The following is a 19,250-nucleotide window of genomic DNA, read 5'->3' as shown; positions in this document are numbered from 1 at the left end:
TAATGTTTGAAAGCCTTAAAAATATAGCCCAAGAATTATTAGTCTAAAAGTATTCTTAAACTTAAATCATCTGCTCCACTTTCATTTGCCAAACAGATATACATAAAATAAAATACGATAAATGTGATGAAGTGTATATGTCTTGGTTTTAATAAAAATTTATATTAGGTACTAACCAGCTAAATTCTAGAATTTTTCCCATCTTAAGAGAAGTATCTAAATTTCAAGAAGTTAAAAATAATGCCTTTGATGATAATTTTTCTTGTCACTGCAGAGAATCTGTGAACTCATTTTCCACTAACTTGTGGATCTGTCAGAAATCTCACTCATATAAAAGTAAGTGGCATTAGAAACAACATTCTAATAACAACGAACACCTAGGTTTTGGTTTCTTAATACCATTCTCCAATAAAACAAGAGTTTCTTGTTTGAAAAAATGATTGATTCCAGAGCTGGGTCATGGAAAATATAAGATGAGCCTGGAACATCTTGTGATGCCAGAAAGTAAAAAAAAAAAAAAAAGTTCAAAATAAAGGTTGGTGGCCTGTTAAAAGAACACAGAAGTCAATATGAAGGAGCCCTGATGGCCAAAGCTAGAACAATTTAAGAAGCAAAATAAATGATAATGTTAAATTTCAACTCATAGAATAAATATCTGTGAGTCCATTCTGACACAAAAAAAATGGGAAAGGGAAGGAATAGCTCTTCCTTACAACAGAATTCCAATTAATATAGAAAGAAAGAAGGAAATATAGAAGGAAAAATGGAATTAGAAAAATTACAATAGGCAAACACTATAGTAATAACTTGCACACAAGATCCACCGATGGAGGCTAAAATTAGTGAAGGGAAATGTAAGGCAAATTTTTGCATAGTGTCAACATATCTTCCCCAAGATATTTATTTATTAATCCCCAAGGGAAGGTGAGTAGCTGTAGAGTAGAAAACCAAGCAAAAACCACCTCAGTCAGGTGATTACTACTAGTAAGACATATCAACATGAGCCCACTGATATGATGCATTGAAGACATAACATCAGTTCTGTGGTATGTCTGCCAAAATGTATGACCTCATTCTATTTGTGAAAAAAATGTCGGCCAAAACTGGACTGAGAAACATTCTGAAAAATAACTATATGAGTAGTCTTCAAAAGTGTCAAAGTCACACATAGTAGAAAAACTGCTAGAATTCAAATAAGGCCTGTAGTTCAGTTAATAGTATGATGCCAATGTTAACTTCTTGGTTTTGATAATTTTACTAGTATGTTAATAGTATGTTACACAGTATTGTTACATAGTAATGTTAATGTAAACTGAAGCTGAGTGAGTTTTGTACAGGAATTCTCGGTACTATTTTTGCAATTTTTTACATGTCTAAAATTAACTCAATCTAAAAAGTTTTTAAAGAAACAACAAAAAGGTAAATTAAATAAGTGGCATTAATGCATCACTCAACTTTGAATAATAAAAGAGAATGGCATGATTTTGCTCCATGACTACACCTCCTGCTCTGCATTCTACCCACATAGGCATGAGGTGAGGATTAGAAGGAGGTAGTGGAGGAAGACATTACATACAGCCTACTGAGAAAGAGCATATATTGTAACAATTTTCTGAAGACCTATCTCTGATATTAGGGAAGGAAAATTACATTCTATACACAGATGCCATAAAGATAATTCTCAGACGAAAAAAGAAAGAAATAGGGGTTTGCTGGGAAAGGTGGGATGCGGGAGGGGGAAATTGGGGGTGAGGAGTTGGAAGGAAGAGAAACATGATATTCATTTGCCAAGAAGATTTTATAATGTTTTTATTTCTGTCAATGATGGAGAGAAGTCATTTAGGAAAATGGTTAGAATTTGAAACTTTATCAGTACATTCACAATGAATTGTTTTAGTCAAATAAAATAAGGATTGCTTTGTCTTCCTTTTAAAAATATTACATTAATAAATTAGTCATGTCTACAAAAAGTCAAAGTTAGCTTTCACTTTTGCTTTGCATCTTAACAAGTATATATTCCAAGTCTCATGAAGTCATCAGCCTCATGACTTTAAACTCACACTTCACAGAAAAGAGGACTTATACCCCAGATTTAACATTATTTCAGCACACAAAGAATATACTTTACAATAAATGTTCTTGTGTAATAATCACACTGAAGAGGCATAAAGAATCCAGGGCACTCAGAGGTGGAGGACAATCTGACAGGGTAGAAAGAACATGGGCCACAGAGCAAGACAGACCTGAGATTGAACCTCATCTCTGTTACTTATTGGCTCCTAGACCCTGTAGATAAAAAAGAGGCCATATAGTAAACCTGACAAGCTTAGGGGTGGCCTGCATGGTGTGCCTCACAAACTCAAGAGACTGAATGTAACCACATAGGATGATTTAAACATAAAAATCTTTAACTAAAAGTGAGTCATGGTAGGAAGCCACATCAGAGGCTTCCTCAACAAAAGTTAATCTTTACCTTAAATAAGCCCATTGTCTTTTTGCATTTACGATAATACATCCTTGGAATGTCAAAGTAATCTCTATTTTTGAGACCCCTCAGGGCACATCCATGTACCAGAGCATGAGATGACAGAGCCCCCCATTGTTATCTTGTTCCTTGAATACCATCTCTAATATGCTGTACATGTTAATTATTAGCTATCCGCTACCTACCAATGTAAAAGAAGTATATGCTTTACTTCTTATCCAATTAGAGATTTCCTGGCTTTGCTTTCTCCTGCCCCCTTAATCTACCACCAATGGACAGTGTAACCCACTTTACATCTCCTCGTTTGAGTCTAATGCATAAAATAAGCTGTACAACTGCCATTCTTTGGAGCATTTTCTCAATCGGTTGAGATTTTTCTTCCTGGCAAGTGTTGTTAGTATGGCTCAAAAATTCTTTATAGTTTGGACGTTTCTTACATCGACAACCCTAAGCAAGTTCTGTAATATCTATGAACTTTTAATTATCTTGCTTGCAAAATGGCAAAAATATAACAACTCACTTTACTGTAAAGAATAAATTAGTAAAGGTACTGTAAATGTTTGGCCTATAGCATATTACTCAATACATATTATTAGTCCCTTCCACTCTTCTCTATTTCACTGTTAAAGAGATGTTCTCTGAAAACATACCGATTGAAGTTAATATCTGGGTAACTAGAATACTCTGATTTCATCTTAGCATTTCGCCGTGGAAATGTGCAGAAGAAAGCATTAGCTAAAAGACTGGCAATCTGTTCTTGCGACATTGTGATGGAATGATTCATCTTCTGTTTCAAGAGTGGTATTGGCTGCCAGAGGAAACAAAAAATACAGACAAGAAGAGCAGTAATTAGTTTAGCAATTTTAAAAGCAGAGGCACCAAATTGCACTTGCTAAATTAAGGTAGGAATAATTTCGAGCCACTCTTGATTTCTTAAATCGACAATACTATTGAAGTCAAGGGTAGTTCATCAAGGATGATTGGAAAAATGTACCTATGTTTGATTAACTGCAGATTTCGAATCAATAATAATGACAGTGAAGAGAACACAAAACATTACATACTGGTTAAAAAAACAACAACAATATTGCCTTAGCAAGTAAGAATTTAAAACACATAACCCACCTAATGAAAAATTAAAACAAAAGATGAAATAGAAAACTATGATGTTGAGTTTAGCTATTACTGCATATGCTAAATTTTGTTTTCACTTATATTAAAAATTGTTAGAGCAACTTTTCTCTTTTAGTCCTAAATAAAATGACCTAAAGAAAATAATTTAATAAATAAGTCTTTTCCTTTGAATTCTGAATCGCAGTTCATGTTGACAATTTCTTTATGAGACCCAAACCTAATTTTATGACAGCAATTAATAGAATATATGTATACAGTCTCATGTATAATTTGTAAGAAGATAGGTATTTCCTATACAATTATTCAATTCAAGGAAAAAGCAGGACATTTTTTCTTTAAAATTCTAATGTCTGAATTGCCTTCTAGTTGTACCAAACCCAAATTCACTGACCTTTCGGTTTCGGCATAATCCACAGGACCTGAATATTGTATCCAGTGGGTTTTAGCCTATCTTAAATGTTTCAATAATATGTTTAAAACAAGATGGTAAAGCCAAAGACCAACTGCCAATTTACATATAAACTGCTAAGTTTCAAAATGCTCCAGTGGATGCTTTTCCTTCTTTCTTTCAATAAGACCCAGAACTAAGAATCTTGGATATTTTCATTAATCTCAAATCAGTATGCATAGACAACTGTTCTGCTCATATCTCAGGAATCAACACCCAAAATGAAACTGAGGATAGGCAGGCAAAATAAATCAAAACTGCAATGCTGTTAACAATTAACTTTTCTCCAAGTAACAGAAAACACACATCATTGCTAGAATAAGAATATGCTAGAAAAAGAAAAGGTTAAACTTGCAGTTCAACTATTTCTCTTGGAAAAATACAAAAAGAAACAAGGAAAACATAGAGAATTTATTTTCACTTTGGTATCCAAAATTCTTTCTTCTTTTAGGCCTTAGCAATCACCATTTCTAAGAATGAGGAAATAGTTCATATTGATCTCCGTTTCCCATCTTGTGCATTTATTTATAACCCAGCAATAAGTTTAGAAAAGGTGACGACAGTGTGTCAATGACTTAAGTAAACTGGTACTTGCTTTTAGTAAAAAATAAGTTAACTACCATATTTACAAAATTATCCACAAAAATGATTTTAAAAATTAATGGTGATATTTTAGGCTTAATGGAATTTAAACACAAATATTTCTTGACCTCCTAATAACCAAATACTACAATTTTAAATAGAATAAATGATTTCTGTTCTCTTGGTGAGGCCTGAAAGCTCATTTGGGGAAAACCAGAAGATGTAAATCTTATTATCAAGCGCTTAGGTATATTAAAATAAGGGACTAGTTAATATAAACAAAGATCTTTCAAAATGTTCATGTCCAAAATTTGTTTGCTTTAATTTTCTTTTTATAAATCTAAAATTTATCACTTAGATTTGGCCTAGAGAATGTTAATGTGATAACTCATTAAATAACAAGAAATGCAATTTGACTTGCCAAAGATATATTTTGATACCAAATCGAAATTTTAACTTTCCCAGCAGAGATTTTACTTTTCAGAAGACAGAGCACAGAATTAAAATGTTCTCCCCATTAACACACTAATAGAAGAACAAAGTTATTTTAAGCTGGGACAAAACATTAGAAAGCCACAAATCTGATTTTGGTTCTACCAAGTGACTTGTTAAAGCACCTACAAATTTAGGTGCTTTTTAATATATATATCTTAAAATATGGAAATGTTCTCTCCTAAGCATGAGGGGGAAAGAAGATTAAGTGATTCATGTCTAAAGGCGATATACTGTACTGTCAATTATAAACTATACACTGAATTCAAAAAGCATTTAATTAAGCACCATGTTAAACTCGAGAACATAAAGAGGATCTCCCTTCAAGGAGATCATAATCTAATAGGAGAAGATATATAAAGACATAAATTACAAAATAACGTGCTAAGTAAGATTGAAGTGCTATATGAGAGATTAACTTTGGGTGGAGGAGGTAGGAAGGCTTCGCAGGGGAAGTAAAAGTTTGAGCCTTTAAGGTAGCGAGAGATTTTACTAGGTACAGGAGAAAGCAAAGAAGGAAAGGATAAAGAATAAACTTGAAACATAAGCAAATAAATACAGGCAACCATTTTTTGATTGAGTTTTTTACATATTGAAGGTTTGTGGCAACTCTGCATCCAGCAAGTCTATTGGCACCATTTTTCCAATAGGTGTAGATGATTTTTAGCATTTTTTTAAGCAATAAAGTACATTGTTTTTATTTTTAAAGAAATAATGCTGCTGTACATTTAATAGACTACACAGTATAGTGTAAACGTAACTTTTACATGCAATGGGAAATTTACTGCAAAATGCATTTTATTGAGGTGGTCTGGAACCAAATCCGCACTATCCCCAAAGTATGCCTATAACTTCCAACATAAATAGCAAGATGAGTTTTAAAATATATTTTACCCTGCCCAATAGAAAAATCTTACTTCAGACACAATGCATTAAAATGAGGTAAAATTAAAGTTATGGTACACTGAAAAATATTCAGTGTTTCTCAACTGAAGGTGGTAGCATGGTCCTCAGGCCTTTGGAAATGGTTTTTGGTTGTCCCAATGGCTATACTGGTGGTTTTAGGGGTACCACAATGATAGACTATAATTTGTGAAACCATTCTACACATTCAGAAACTGTTCCACCTAAAATGTTCCCAGGGCCTCTGTGGAGCAACAGTGTTAGCAGAACCCTGGCTAGTAGCATCAATGCAGCAAGGGAGCTGGCCCTAGAAATTAAAGACAAAGGCAAATCCAAGCCACTATTGTGAAAAACATGAGAAGAAGCACATGAAGAACAAACCAACACCCTTTTATGGTGGTTTGAAAATATGTACCCAAATTCTTTGATACACCATCCTTTTAAGAAGTAGAGTCTAATTACTATCTCCTTGAATGCGGGCTGGATTACCAATCAACTACTAGTGAACAGAAGAACAGTAGAAATGATGCTGGATTTCTTCAGAAACTAGGTCAAAAAGGCACTGAAACTTCCTCGCTTCCTCCCTTGGGTCATCAGTTCTGGGGTACGATCATGTCATGAGGACATCCAATCATCTTATGGAGAGACCCATGGCAACAGCCATGTGTGTGAGCCAACTCAGAATTGGCTCCTCTAATCTCAATCAAACCTTCAGATGACTGCAGCCCCACATTCTGAGTGCAACCGCAAGAGAGATCCTAAGACAAACTACTCAGCTAAGCTACTCCCAAATTCTTGAACAAGAAAAACTCAGATAAATGTTTGCTGTTTTAAGCCACTAAATGTTGAGGTAATTTGTTATGTAGCAATAAACAATACAATCCAAACAAAACAGAATATTACCAGATTCATTTATTTTTAAAAGTTGAGAGAATACCACAAGATAATTTGTTATACATTTTACCACTTTGGGGATCGGGGAGGAATAAGTGGATAGCATTATGCCATTTGGAAGATAAAATGTTCTAAATCCATTAGTGTGTTTTGAAGTAATGACTACTGGTGGTTGTTTGTAAGTTAGAGACTGTTTAAATAAAAAGAGAAAAAGAAATTTGAGTAAGCAAACTTCAACAGTATAAACCAAAGCTCAGAAATTGAATTCTGTATTTTTAATGTCCTTTTGTAGCATTCTCTCTAGCCTCTAACCTTTTCTAGCAAAATCATAACATTCTTTGGCAAAAACTGTTTCCTACCTCTCTTCTGCCTCTTTGACTTTGGTCATTAGAGTTTAAGTAAAATTCAATTATGAGTCTCAAGAAAGCTACTGATGAAGAAGTTATTTCCACTAACCTGGGTACAAATATTTGGCAGACAGAGAGCAATTTTTACCATATCAGGCAAAATGGACTGATATAAATGTTGAGCTTCTGCTTCTTCAAGTACCTGAAAAGCAATAAAATGTTATCGGTGAATGAACAAATGTTTGTTATGAACTTAAATTACATACCTGCTTTTCACAAGACCCCATAATGCACATTATCAACAGGTGCAGTTAAGTGAACTTAGGTAAACTTACAAATTCATTTCCAAATATATGTAATTCACCTTAATGCCCTCTGAAAACTCCTAAATATCAAATATCTTTGATCAACATTCACAATTGAGTAAAACACTTGCCAAAACAAGTAAAAAAAACAAACAAAAAAACAGTATATTCTGCCCATCAACTAAAATCTGCTAGATCATCAAGAACTATCTCAGAAGTCCTCAAGGACCCATCTAGCTTCAATAGTCGATAACTTAAATCACCATAAAAACCACACTAATTATTTCAAAGCATATTATATGTGTCAAATCTAACCTACTAGGTACTAAACAATGAAGTTTCTGATGACCTTAGAATTTTCCTTTTCCAAGCACCCTTGGGAAGTTAAAACCACAATTCCTATAACATACTTTGAAGCACGACAAAGATAACATTCATGGCCTACTTTTGTCTTATAATTCCTCTCTGCAACACAGCTTTAGAAATTACTTTAGGCCTTTTAATCCAATTTCACTCTAAATATCAGGTTACTTCTTTAAAAGTACTGAAAATGACAAAACTCTTAATTTTGAGATATTACCTACAGTCAGGATTTTAAAAAATCATTTATCTACTTGAACTCACATTTGAACTAGAAGAGGTAGCATTTATAATCTAGTCTGATTCCTGTCATTATTACAGAGAAAAGAAAGGCGAAGGAGGTTCCCTGATTATCCTAGATAGAAAAGGTCAATTAAGCAATTAATCAGAACTAGAACCCAAGCATTCTCACCTCCACTCCACAGTTCTCCCTACTTCCCTATGTGACCAATGTTTGAGATTGATGAGGATACAGACTCTTCATAAATATCTATAGATTTCCTTTGCTATAAGCTGAAATAAAACAATATCCATTCATCTATCTGCAGCTGGACAGAAATAGAAAACATTTACATTGTGTGTAAATAGAAAAAAGTAACAAAGACAACTTATACTCACTCTGGTTTTATACAGAGTTTCTAACACTAAGAATTGTCTTTATACCAAAGCTCTAAACTCCAACCACTGCTTACTTAGCACTCTCTTTAAATTAAGATGGTGGAGAAACATATTCAGATGAACAGGAAGATATTTGCAATTCGGGGGTCAGAGATTCAATTAATCATAGGTATATAGAAAACTAAGCAAGTAAACAACACAATTATTAATTCTGGGGAAAACAAAAAGTTGTGTAAGAGTGGAAAAGCAATATCTTAAATACAGTGTTTTTACCATCCTACTGAAAAAACAAGATAGTGATCTTATTGAAATAAATATCACTATAGTGGAAAAAAGGGGAAGTAGAAATAAAGCTTGTGTTAATGGTGATGGGAGAAATGTGTGATAGCTGAATCCTAATCTTGAATAATTTTTTTTACTGGCTATTCTAGGCATTACATTACATATAACTTAACACAGTTTGCTGGTGTCAATATCTTACCAGCTCTAGTAAAGTGTAGCAATTTTACCTTATTTAAGTCCCTTTACCACCCCCATTTATAATTCCCTTCAAAATTTCCCTATATACATTCAGAACCATATTAAAGTTTTAATTTTTGAAAACAGTGAAAGAAAATGTCAAACACAATTTAGAATAGTCAAGAAAAGTCTATTATATTTACTATATTTTATCTATTATATCTATTACTATATTATATCTCTTTCTATTGTTCTTCCTTCCAGATGTTCTAAGATCCCTTTTTTTTTTATCATCTCCTTTCTGCTTCAAGAAATTCCTTTAGACATTCTTTTAGGATTGGTCAACTAGTAACAAATTCTCTTTTTCCTTCATCTAAGAATGTCATGGTTTCCCCTTCATTCATGAAGAATATTTTCACTGAATACACAAAATTCTGGGTTGATACTTCTCTTTTATCACTTCTTTCTGGCCTTTGTGTTTTCTGATAAGAAATCAACTGTCATTTAAATTGCTTTCCCTATAAGCAATGTATCATTTCTCTCTTGATGTTTTCCTTTCTTTGCCTTTAGTTTTAAGAAGTTTGAATATGATATGTCTTGGCATGGATTTTGGGGGTTTATGCTGTTTGGGGTTTGCTCACCTTCTTGAAGCTGTAGGTTTATGTCTTTTGTCAAACTTAGGGGGTTTTCGGCTATTATTTCTAGTTTTTGGCTACTATTTCTTTTAGTATTTTTATAGCCCTGCCCTCTTTCTCCTCTCCTTTCAGTACTAAAATGACATACATGTTAGATTTTGATATATATTTTTTTAATCTATTTTCTTTCTGCTGTTCAGAGTGAGTAATTCTATTATTCTTTTCCATGTTTGCCATTTGTCATTCCATTTCTCAATTGAGCCCATCCACTGCATTTAAAAAATTCAGTTATTGTATTTTTCCATTCTAAAATTTCCATTTGGTTCTTCTTTATAGCTTCTATTTCTCTGCTGGGACTATTTTTTTCATTTGTTTCAAGCAGGTTTGTAATTGCTAATTGAAGCCTTTTTGTGATGGTTGCTTTAAAATCTTCATCAGAAATGCTAACACCTGTCTTATATCAGGGTTGGTGTTTGTTGTCTCTCTTCATTTGAGATTTTCCTGGTTCTTGGAGATGAGTTATTTTTTATTGAAAATTGGATATTCTAAGTATTATGTTCTGGATCTTATTTAAATCTTGTTTTAGCAGGCCATCTATGACAGGAGAAGGGAGAGCCACACACTACCAGTTGGGAGTAGAAATTCAGGTTCTCTACTTAGCTTTAACTGACTCTCATAGCAAAGAGAGAGAGAGGCATCTTGGTATCACTGGCCTCTACTAACACCACCCTGGTATTGTACCTTTCAAAGGGCCCCACAGATCTGAGCAAGTCAGTCTTCTCTCCATATTTCAGAGAATTCTTATGTTTATATAGTGTCGAGGGTTTTTAGCTGTATTATGCAGAAAGGATAGAAAGAAGTGTCTAAACATTTTTAACCAAAACACATTTAACCTTAAGTGTCTAAATAGGGTGATGGTTTCTTCTCCTTTGGGTACCTGTCCTTGTCTTTTAAAACTGACATATGAGTAACTGCTGCCATGCTTTGCTAACTGTCACAAGCTTTAAAATATCACTTATTTATCTGATAAAGTATTATTGCACTGGACTTCTTCAAAACTGTCAACACTTCAGACTTACGTCTAATACTGCCTTGGAAACAAAAATGAGAACATAAATATGTCATTTGAGAATATGACCAACTCGACTAGTGTTTGAGATAAAATGCGTAATTTAAAAAATTAGCACAATCTATGCCTTCTCATATATTATTAGTATCTTTATGCAAATCTTACCTTCATGAATTATTATTTAATACTTGTTAATCTGTACAATGCAAACCAAGATATAAAAGTTTTTAAAATGTTAATAATTTTACTTCGATGGTAGCAAGAACCTTAAATAGTAAATAATACTTATTTATATGTCATATGTTGTAATATTATTTACTTATAATAATAATGATGATTATAAAGAAAAATAAACATTTACATTATGGTAAAAAGGAAAGCTTCATTAAATTCTCCCACAAGTAAAGTCCTGCCCTCTATTGAATAGTCTACAAAATTATGTGTAGAAAGTGTTTCTGCATATTTGTGTGGTTCCGTGTATATATGTGTACATATTTGTCTTTTTATTCTAGTCTCACAAATTGATTATGTATATGTCTCATTCAGAATTAAGTTTCAAAATTATAATGCTATTTTGCCCAACTCCTCTCTTTAGACTATAGATCTGTTTGTTCATTCAATTGGCCAGTAAACAAATATCTGAGTATTTATCATGTGCCATATGTGCCGACACTATGCCAGTAATAAAGACAGAACCGTAAATAACAGACATGATCACAGACCTCATGAATCTCACAGCAGAAAGCCCTATGCTCTTCATGTGACCCCTCAATAAGTCAGTTCTAACCTTGAAGGATAGTAATTACTGCAACCTTATAATAACTGTGGAGAGGCTATCTTTCTTTCTTCAGCAGACAGAAACATGGACAAACTACTAAAATGGAGTAATGATATTTGTCAAATGTCAAAACCATTATGGATGATTTAAATATTCATATTTATTTCTTCTTTCTTAGACTACTTGATCAACTAAAATGAAATCTGTGAACAGTGTTCTAACACTAAAGATATATTCATACATGACTAAGTTCAGTGCCTGGCAAACAAAAAGTAGTATATAAAAATTGACTACTGAACTTTGAATAAGTGAAATCTGTAGTTCGTAAAAATCAGAAAAAGTGTCATTTTACTAAAACAGAAAATTTCCATAGATCTACTTCTTCAAACAGTCTATAGCAAACAGCTTTTAAAAAATGACCAATCGCAAATCGATGAATGTAATAAACATCTCAAGTAATTCCCTTTTATCTGTTGGTCTAAATTTAGTTAGAGCCTAGTAAAAATTTTAAAAGTTACTAATAATCTTTAATGAAAATTCTCCAAAAATGTATATAAAGGTCTAAATTTTATTAAATAATTTTTAAATATTAAAAGTATGTCACCCCAAAACCTACAGAGGAAAAAACTCATAATTCTGTGATCTTGAATTAATATCCCACTTAACAGGGTGTGATTTTTCTTCTTATACATAAGAAATCACTTGAAATCATGTTGCTCAATTTTATGTTTTTCATCTGACAAAAAAGAATTTTATAATTTGCTATATATAGTCTTCCTAAATATCACTAGAAACAAATTTTTTGAAAGTCGTGCATTTTCACTGTAGAAATTAACATAAACAAAGAAACCACCCATAAACCCATTATTAAGGTATCCACTGCTAATATTTTGGGATATATCCTTCCTGGCTACTATCTATTAGAATTTGTGTTTTGTTTTCATTTACATAACGGGCATTTCCATGTAAATAAATATAACCCTGCATCACTACTTTTAATAGCTAGGTATTAATATACTATTTGAACACAGCATAATTTATTTCCCCATTTCTCTTATGATATTTACAGGTTGCTGCCAATTTTCCACTATTATAATTACTACTGTGATGAATATCCTTGTACATACATCTTTGTGCATCTACTTATTTAAGTCTCTACAAGTGAAAATGCTATGTCAAAAAGCAGAGGCTTTTTTTGAAGGCTTTTGGTATATGCATTTTGTCATGTCAAGATGCAGGACATTATCATCACCCTAGAAATCTTCCTCATGCCCCTTCCCAAGCAACTCCTGACCCCACAACCTGAGAAAGGAGACTACCATTTAATTCTTATGTCACTACCATACTATATTAGTTTTCTTGGGTGGCTGGAACTAAGAGAACTAAGTACCACAAACTGGGTGGCTTAAAATAACAAAAATTTCTTTTCTCAGTTTTGGAAGCTAGAAGTCTGGAATCAAGGTGTTGGTAGGGTCATTCTCCTTCTGAAGACTCTAGAGAAGAATCCTTTCTTGCCTCTTCCTAGCTTGTGGTGACTACCAGCAACTCTAGGGGTTCCCTGGCTTTTAGAAGCTTATAATAAGTATAGCTACTATTATGAAGATGATGTATATTTTACTCTCTGCCTTGTTTAACATTTTATACAGTTAAACAATGAATTATGCATCAAAATTTAATTCCTATCTCCCTATGAAGCCTTCCCTGACTTTCCTAATTGCTCCTTCCTCTGTGACTCATAGCCACACAAATGTACCTGGGATGAAGTAGCACTTATTACAATTTATTATAATTATTTATTTACATATTCTTCTCTCCTCTAATTTATGAAACACTGCAAAAACAGAAATTGTATTTTATATCTCTTGCATTTCAGTACCAAGTATTTGGTACTCATTATTATTTGCTAAACAAAGAGTTAATAAAAATAAAAAACATTACATTTCATCCTGAGAGTATCCCTGCAAAGTAAAAAGCACAGGATATCTAGAGAACTGAAGCTCAGAGAAAGTAAAGCAATCTCCTATATTCAAACTTAGTGGCATACATTGGGGCTAGATATCAGGACTTCTCTTCCCAGTTTTCCCAAGGAAGGGTATTTTAAAGAACAGAGTACTGGCCAAGAAACGAAAACTAGATACAGTTAGAGGCCCAGATCCATATTTACTATCTATATTTATTAACACAGAAAAAAACCCTAAATTCTTTATTCATACATAATAAAAATAATTCTAACTCTGTTAAACTTAGAGTTTTGAAGGGTCAGATACAACTGTTTTATGAATTCTACAGTTCCATATACAAATGCAAAGTATTATCTAGGGGGCCAGTAATTTCTGACCTTTCTGGAGCCTCCTCCTTCTTTCATCACCCCCATATCAATTAACTGCCAAGTCCTATTGACTGATCCAGCTGATCCAGCAGAGCCTTACATATTCATTACCTCTTTTTAATCACTACTAAACTACCCTGACTCAGCCCCTCATCCAATCTTACCAAGATTACTACAATAATCTAACTGCTGCCCTGCTGCTAGCCCACCTTCAGTTTCTGCCCAAGTACACCCTGGTGTGTCCCTGTTCCACTTAAAAGCTTTCACTGGCTTTTTGTTGCCTTTTCAATACAGTACAAACTCCATGAACTAATAATCAAGCTATCTCACTCTAGATGATTGTCTAGTCTTATTAAGCATACACACGAACACCACCTTCTATGCATTTTATATACTAGGCAATTCAACAATTTATTCTTTTCTAGCACCTACCTGTGTTTCCAGATACAATTTACACTACATCTGGAATATCTTTCCTACTTAGCTCTAAAACTTACCTAATCTTTTAATGTCTTGCTCAAGCAACACTGCTTTAAAGTCTATCCAAACTGAATTACCAGTTAGAAGGTAACTCTCCCTCTCATTATTTATCTGTACTTTATTTTCACAAGACACTTAAGATTTCCTGCTTTAGGTTCTACTTATTTATGGACATGCTTTCTGGTGCTTAAGACAAAATTTATCACCTAGGACAGTGATATCCATAAGTAACATTCTCAATAAGAATATGTCAAATCAACTAACACTTTCTATCACAGTTAGATCATTTTACGAAGTTCATCCTCTTCCTCCTCTCTACTGCCTATCAGAATTACCACTGTTTAGGACAAATACTAGAGTTGTTGTTGTTGTTGTTGTTGTTTTTTTAGAAAAGTAAATTCAACTGCCTATAGTCTGAGCTTTCTATGTCGTACCTTAAACTTCCTGGGGCTACCTCTAGAGCTTCCCATGTCCAACAGACAGGTTCATATTTCAAAAATTAAAAAGTATTAAACTAAGTCATTATTAAGATCTTACAGATCCATCTATTCTTCGGGAATGTTTTTAGACTACAAAAATTAAACATTAGAGGGAAAAAAAATAATTATTGCACTAAATTATTTATAGGTAAAAAAAAAAAAATCAACTGGAGAAGGTGAATATCTCTAACATTTATCTGTTCATGACTCAGGCTGACACTTTGAAGAGAATGTGACAACTTACAAGGAAACAAACTGACTCATTCCCCTTAATTTCTGAAGGCTCATGCAAGTCTGACAGGCCAACAACAGAATGATCTCTCATGTGTATCACCCATGACAATTATGTCTTCAATAAAAATGTTCTCTAAATTTTAATAAAGGCCAATTGGTTTTCAGGACATAGCCAGCCTAATATTTTTATATTTAAAAAGGCATATTTCACAAATCATTGAACTAATTCATAGACCTAAATAAAACTGTCCACAAATTTTATCTTATGGAATCAAAAAAAGGTACAAAATGAATGTGGTGGCAGAGGGCAAGGTGATACGAAAGGCTGAGTGCTAACAAGGTTAGCAGTGGTGACACAGGGAAAAAGACTGCTGAAAAGCCATCAAATCTCTCTACTATCTTTTGGTTTGGTTTGGTTTTTGTCTTCAAACAGCTATTAAGAGTTTCTCTATGAATTTTCAAAGTGCTATGACTCAAATCTGGGGAGCACTAATAAAAAATCACAGCTCATTATAAGCATTTGAAATAATCTGTTTTAAGGATAATTCAAAAGAGCCTTTTACAGTTGTCTGTCCTATAACTAACATGGGAAATAATCTTTGTCATCATATTTATCTGATAGTTGTTTAATATGGGATAAATCAGGCTGCTTTAGACTGCTCCTTTTCCTCCCCATCACTGATTGACAGCAAGAAGAGAAAAAAAGAGTGCCAAATGGCAGAATTTTCTTTTATTCTTTATCTCTAATCCCATAGCCAGTTCTTATTAGCCAGTACAGGAAAAAGGAAGGAAAAATGAAGTGAGAAAGAACCTTCCTGCTAATCCTCTCATCTCAAATTCTAATCTCTCCCAATCACTGTTTTGTTTCTCAAGACATAACTCTGCATTAGTTTCTCACTTCATTCAAAAAACAAGCCATCAATAGCTTAAAATTCACGGAGTTTTGCAGATGTGTGTGGAAATTTCGCCATCATGAACTCCTAAATCCAAATAATTAACAACTAATATGAGAACATAAGCAATTCAGGAAGAATATCTTCATCTAATTCTTGAAACAAAATGTCTCTAATCAAAAACAGTTACGCTATTACCCACAGAAATTTCATTAGACTATACATGAAGAATATAATTGCGAAGGTTTATGAAACATGAAGGAGGCTCTTCTCTAAACAGTACTTACTGATAATCTCTTTTTTCATGCTAATAATAAAATTCTCAGAATATTCTTACCTTAGAAAGGACAAAACATAATAATACACCTTCATTATCTTCTGCCTGCAAAGAATTTACTTCTCAATACTGTTATGGTAAATGATTGTCTTTAGGAGATAATCCCACACTAGTACAAGATGCTCTGATAGGTCTTTCTCATTTCTCATTTCTATTACTGTATGACGACATGTCCATCAATCACTTTGGCAAACACCACCAAACCACAATGCTATTACATACAAGCCAACAGATAGTTTCAATACTATATAGTCACACTATTATCCATCTTTTGTAGACAGCAATCAAACTCAACATGACAAGATTTTAGAGAAAAAGCTAATGGTAATGAAAGTTTTCTGGTCCTAAAAGCAAAATGGACTTAATTTGTCCAAGAAATATAAGTGAACAATAACTTCAATTTTTTTTATTATAGTTTATACTTTTAAATTTAATAAGAATATTTTTGAACTATAAGAAATACTTTTAAATTACTTATTTTTGCTTGTAAGTAATTTTTAAGACAGTTCAATGATAGCTTCTCATACACTAGGAAAATAATTTGCCATGAAAATTAATTAATGTGCATACATATATACTATAGTGATTAATTTAATTCTTAAATTATCCAGTATGAATTAATAATAAATATTACATCCGAACTTCACTCTTACAATAAGGCTGAAACACAATTTTTCCAAAAAGGTTTGAGGGCACCCCCTGGTGGCAGATTCTTTGGGGGGAAAAAATACAAATGAATTAATAATTAAATGCTATCACAATGAAAACATCTTTCTAAAAAAATTTACCAAGTTTTGTTCAGCAATTATTTCATGCAATACTCGAACATTCAAAATGTGACCAAAGAATGTTGATAAATCTCTAATGTTCCCTGTAAGAAGATATGACCAGCAGCAGCTTTTAGGTAGGAAGACCAGCAAGATATCAAACACAGAAGGACCCTTAGAGATATGACCTAATGCAATGCAGAACAAAACTTTCTGTTCTGTCCAAGACATGGCCACTAACCACATGTGTTTACTGAACATCTGAAATGTGGTTAGTGTAACCAAGCAACTGAATTTCAAATTTTATTTCATTTTACTTTACTTCAATTTAAATAACCATATATGGCTATTGGCCACTATCTAGTCCTACTTGCTACTCTATTCCAATAAAATAATCACCAGAACAATCCAAGGAAAATTTCAAAGGTTCCCAGACATACGTACAGCTAGATGGTACAAATACATAAGGCTTAATCTGTACTCTTTTTTTTTGGGGGGGGGGAGGGGAGTTAAATGCATCTAATTTTATTTAGGGGCTACTTTTGGTTAAGTGCAATGCATTTTAAAATACAGATGAGTTTAAAATGGTCAAATATTTCTTTTGAAATAACTCTAGCTTTATAGCCTACATAAAACCAAAGGCAAGTGATAACTGATACAGCATTTAGCTACATCGAATAAAACAGATTATGAGCTCAGCTCAATCTATCACCTGAATCATTCATTCTTTTCTTACTTGGAAAGAATAAAAATGTTAAATAGATCCCTGAACTGTGGATTAGCTGAGTTCAGGAATACAAGAAAGAGAACAGTCCGATAGGTCCAGCCTCTACTTTACACTTAACTCTAGTAGTATGCTGCTTTTTAATTCAAGCACATACTGAGCACCCACTTTTCTCAGGACATCATATTGAGCACTGTGAGGAATAAACACAAAGGTAAACAATGCAAGGTCTCTGTCCTTTAGAAATGTATTACTTTTGAGGGTAAAGATACAATATAAACAACCATGTGTAGTGGCCTACCTTTTCTACTGACCGCCAATCTCAAATGATCAACTATTACTTCATACACATAAGTAAGAGACTGTGGCTTAAGACTCACATTTCTGTGTGCTGACCTGCACTCCTTGAATACCTTGAAGTTAGTTTAAGACACATTCTGAGCGCTAGCCATAAGCTAGACAACACTAAGATGCCTGAAAAAGTTCAGCCTCATTAAGGATGCAGATATTTTTATAGGCAGATCATGCATTCTGCGGCAAGCACAGGTGCTATTGTGAGGATAGAGAGTTTTCAGAGGAGGCTAGGAGGACAGTAAAGAGTTTGCGGAAGAGATAAAGATTGAGTTGAGTCCGGAAGGATGAATTAAGAGCAAGCAAACAGCATACCAAAGAACCACAAGCAATTTAGAGTTATTAGAATATCAAGTTGGCAGCAAAACAAAACAAAACAAACAGATGGCAAGAAATGATGGTGGAGAAGTGGGCAAAGGCAAAGCCATATAATACCACATATATCACCCACTAGAGCTGAAAATAGATGAGGTACCGCGTAAAGTTTGAAAATATACAAATAATAGCTCACTGTGTGTGAGCAGCAGGAAGGATGGATTTGAAGGGAGCAACACTGAACATGGAGGTCAGCTGGATGACTGTTGCAATATACCATCTGAGCCATGTTGATGGCATAAATTAGACAAGTGTAATAGAAATAGAGGTGAGACTCAAAAGTGTTTGGGAAGTAAAATTTTTGTGTCTTTATATAAGAAGCTGACAGAGAAAAAGAGAATTGAAGATCGAAGATTTAAATGTGCCCAGCTCTTGGCACTATGTTAAGTGATAGGACATAACAGAAATCACAGCCTCCTTCAAGGAAGGGCATGGGAGATGAACAAGTAAAAAGTCAATATAGAAGTGACAGCTACACTGAACACTAAAGGACAAGCAAGGATAAGGCTTTGGGGGAAGAAAGATGAGGCCAGAAAAGATATGGTGACATATGTATCCTAAAGTGTAATTATGTTTTGGACATGCTAAGTTTTTTGGAATAGAATAAGACTGGCTTTTCCTTAGTGATATCAAGAAAGAGATGAAGAATACTGAACCTATAACAAAGAACTGAAAGAATTTCCCTTTTAGATGGTCTCAAATTTCTCAGAGGTGTGAGGTAGGAGCAGAGGAATAATAGAGTATGGGCAAAGATTAGAGAACAATGAAAAGG

The 19,250-nt window shown here is 33.5% G+C and overlaps 1 protein-coding gene across 3 annotated transcripts in view; it reads right to left on the bottom strand.

The window, feature by feature from the left end:
* Positions 1 to 19,250, bottom strand: part of PARG (poly(ADP-ribose) glycohydrolase) — a 115,233-nt gene that overhangs the window by 62,638 nt on the left and 33,345 nt on the right. For 2 of the 3 annotated variants that reach the window (XM_016140947.2, XM_016140948.2), the window contains exons 8-9: positions 7,395 to 7,487; positions 3,136 to 3,293 (exon numbers count right to left, since the gene is read on the bottom strand). In XM_016140947.2, the coding sequence (XP_015996433.2) occupies positions 3,136 to 3,293; positions 7,395 to 7,487 (251 nt within the window). The remainder of the gene's footprint in view (positions 1 to 3,135; positions 3,294 to 7,394; positions 7,488 to 19,250) is intronic. The other variant, XM_036223548.1, reaches the window with a different exon arrangement.

The sequence above is a fragment of the Rousettus aegyptiacus genome, unplaced genomic scaffold (assembly GCF_014176215.1).
Source record: "Rousettus aegyptiacus isolate mRouAeg1 unplaced genomic scaffold, mRouAeg1.p scaffold_m13_p_6, whole genome shotgun sequence".
Taxonomy (NCBI): Eukaryota; Metazoa; Chordata; class Mammalia; order Chiroptera; family Pteropodidae; genus Rousettus; species Rousettus aegyptiacus.
Note: the sequence above shows the minus strand (reverse complement) of the source record. Positions and strands in the feature narration are given on the sequence as shown.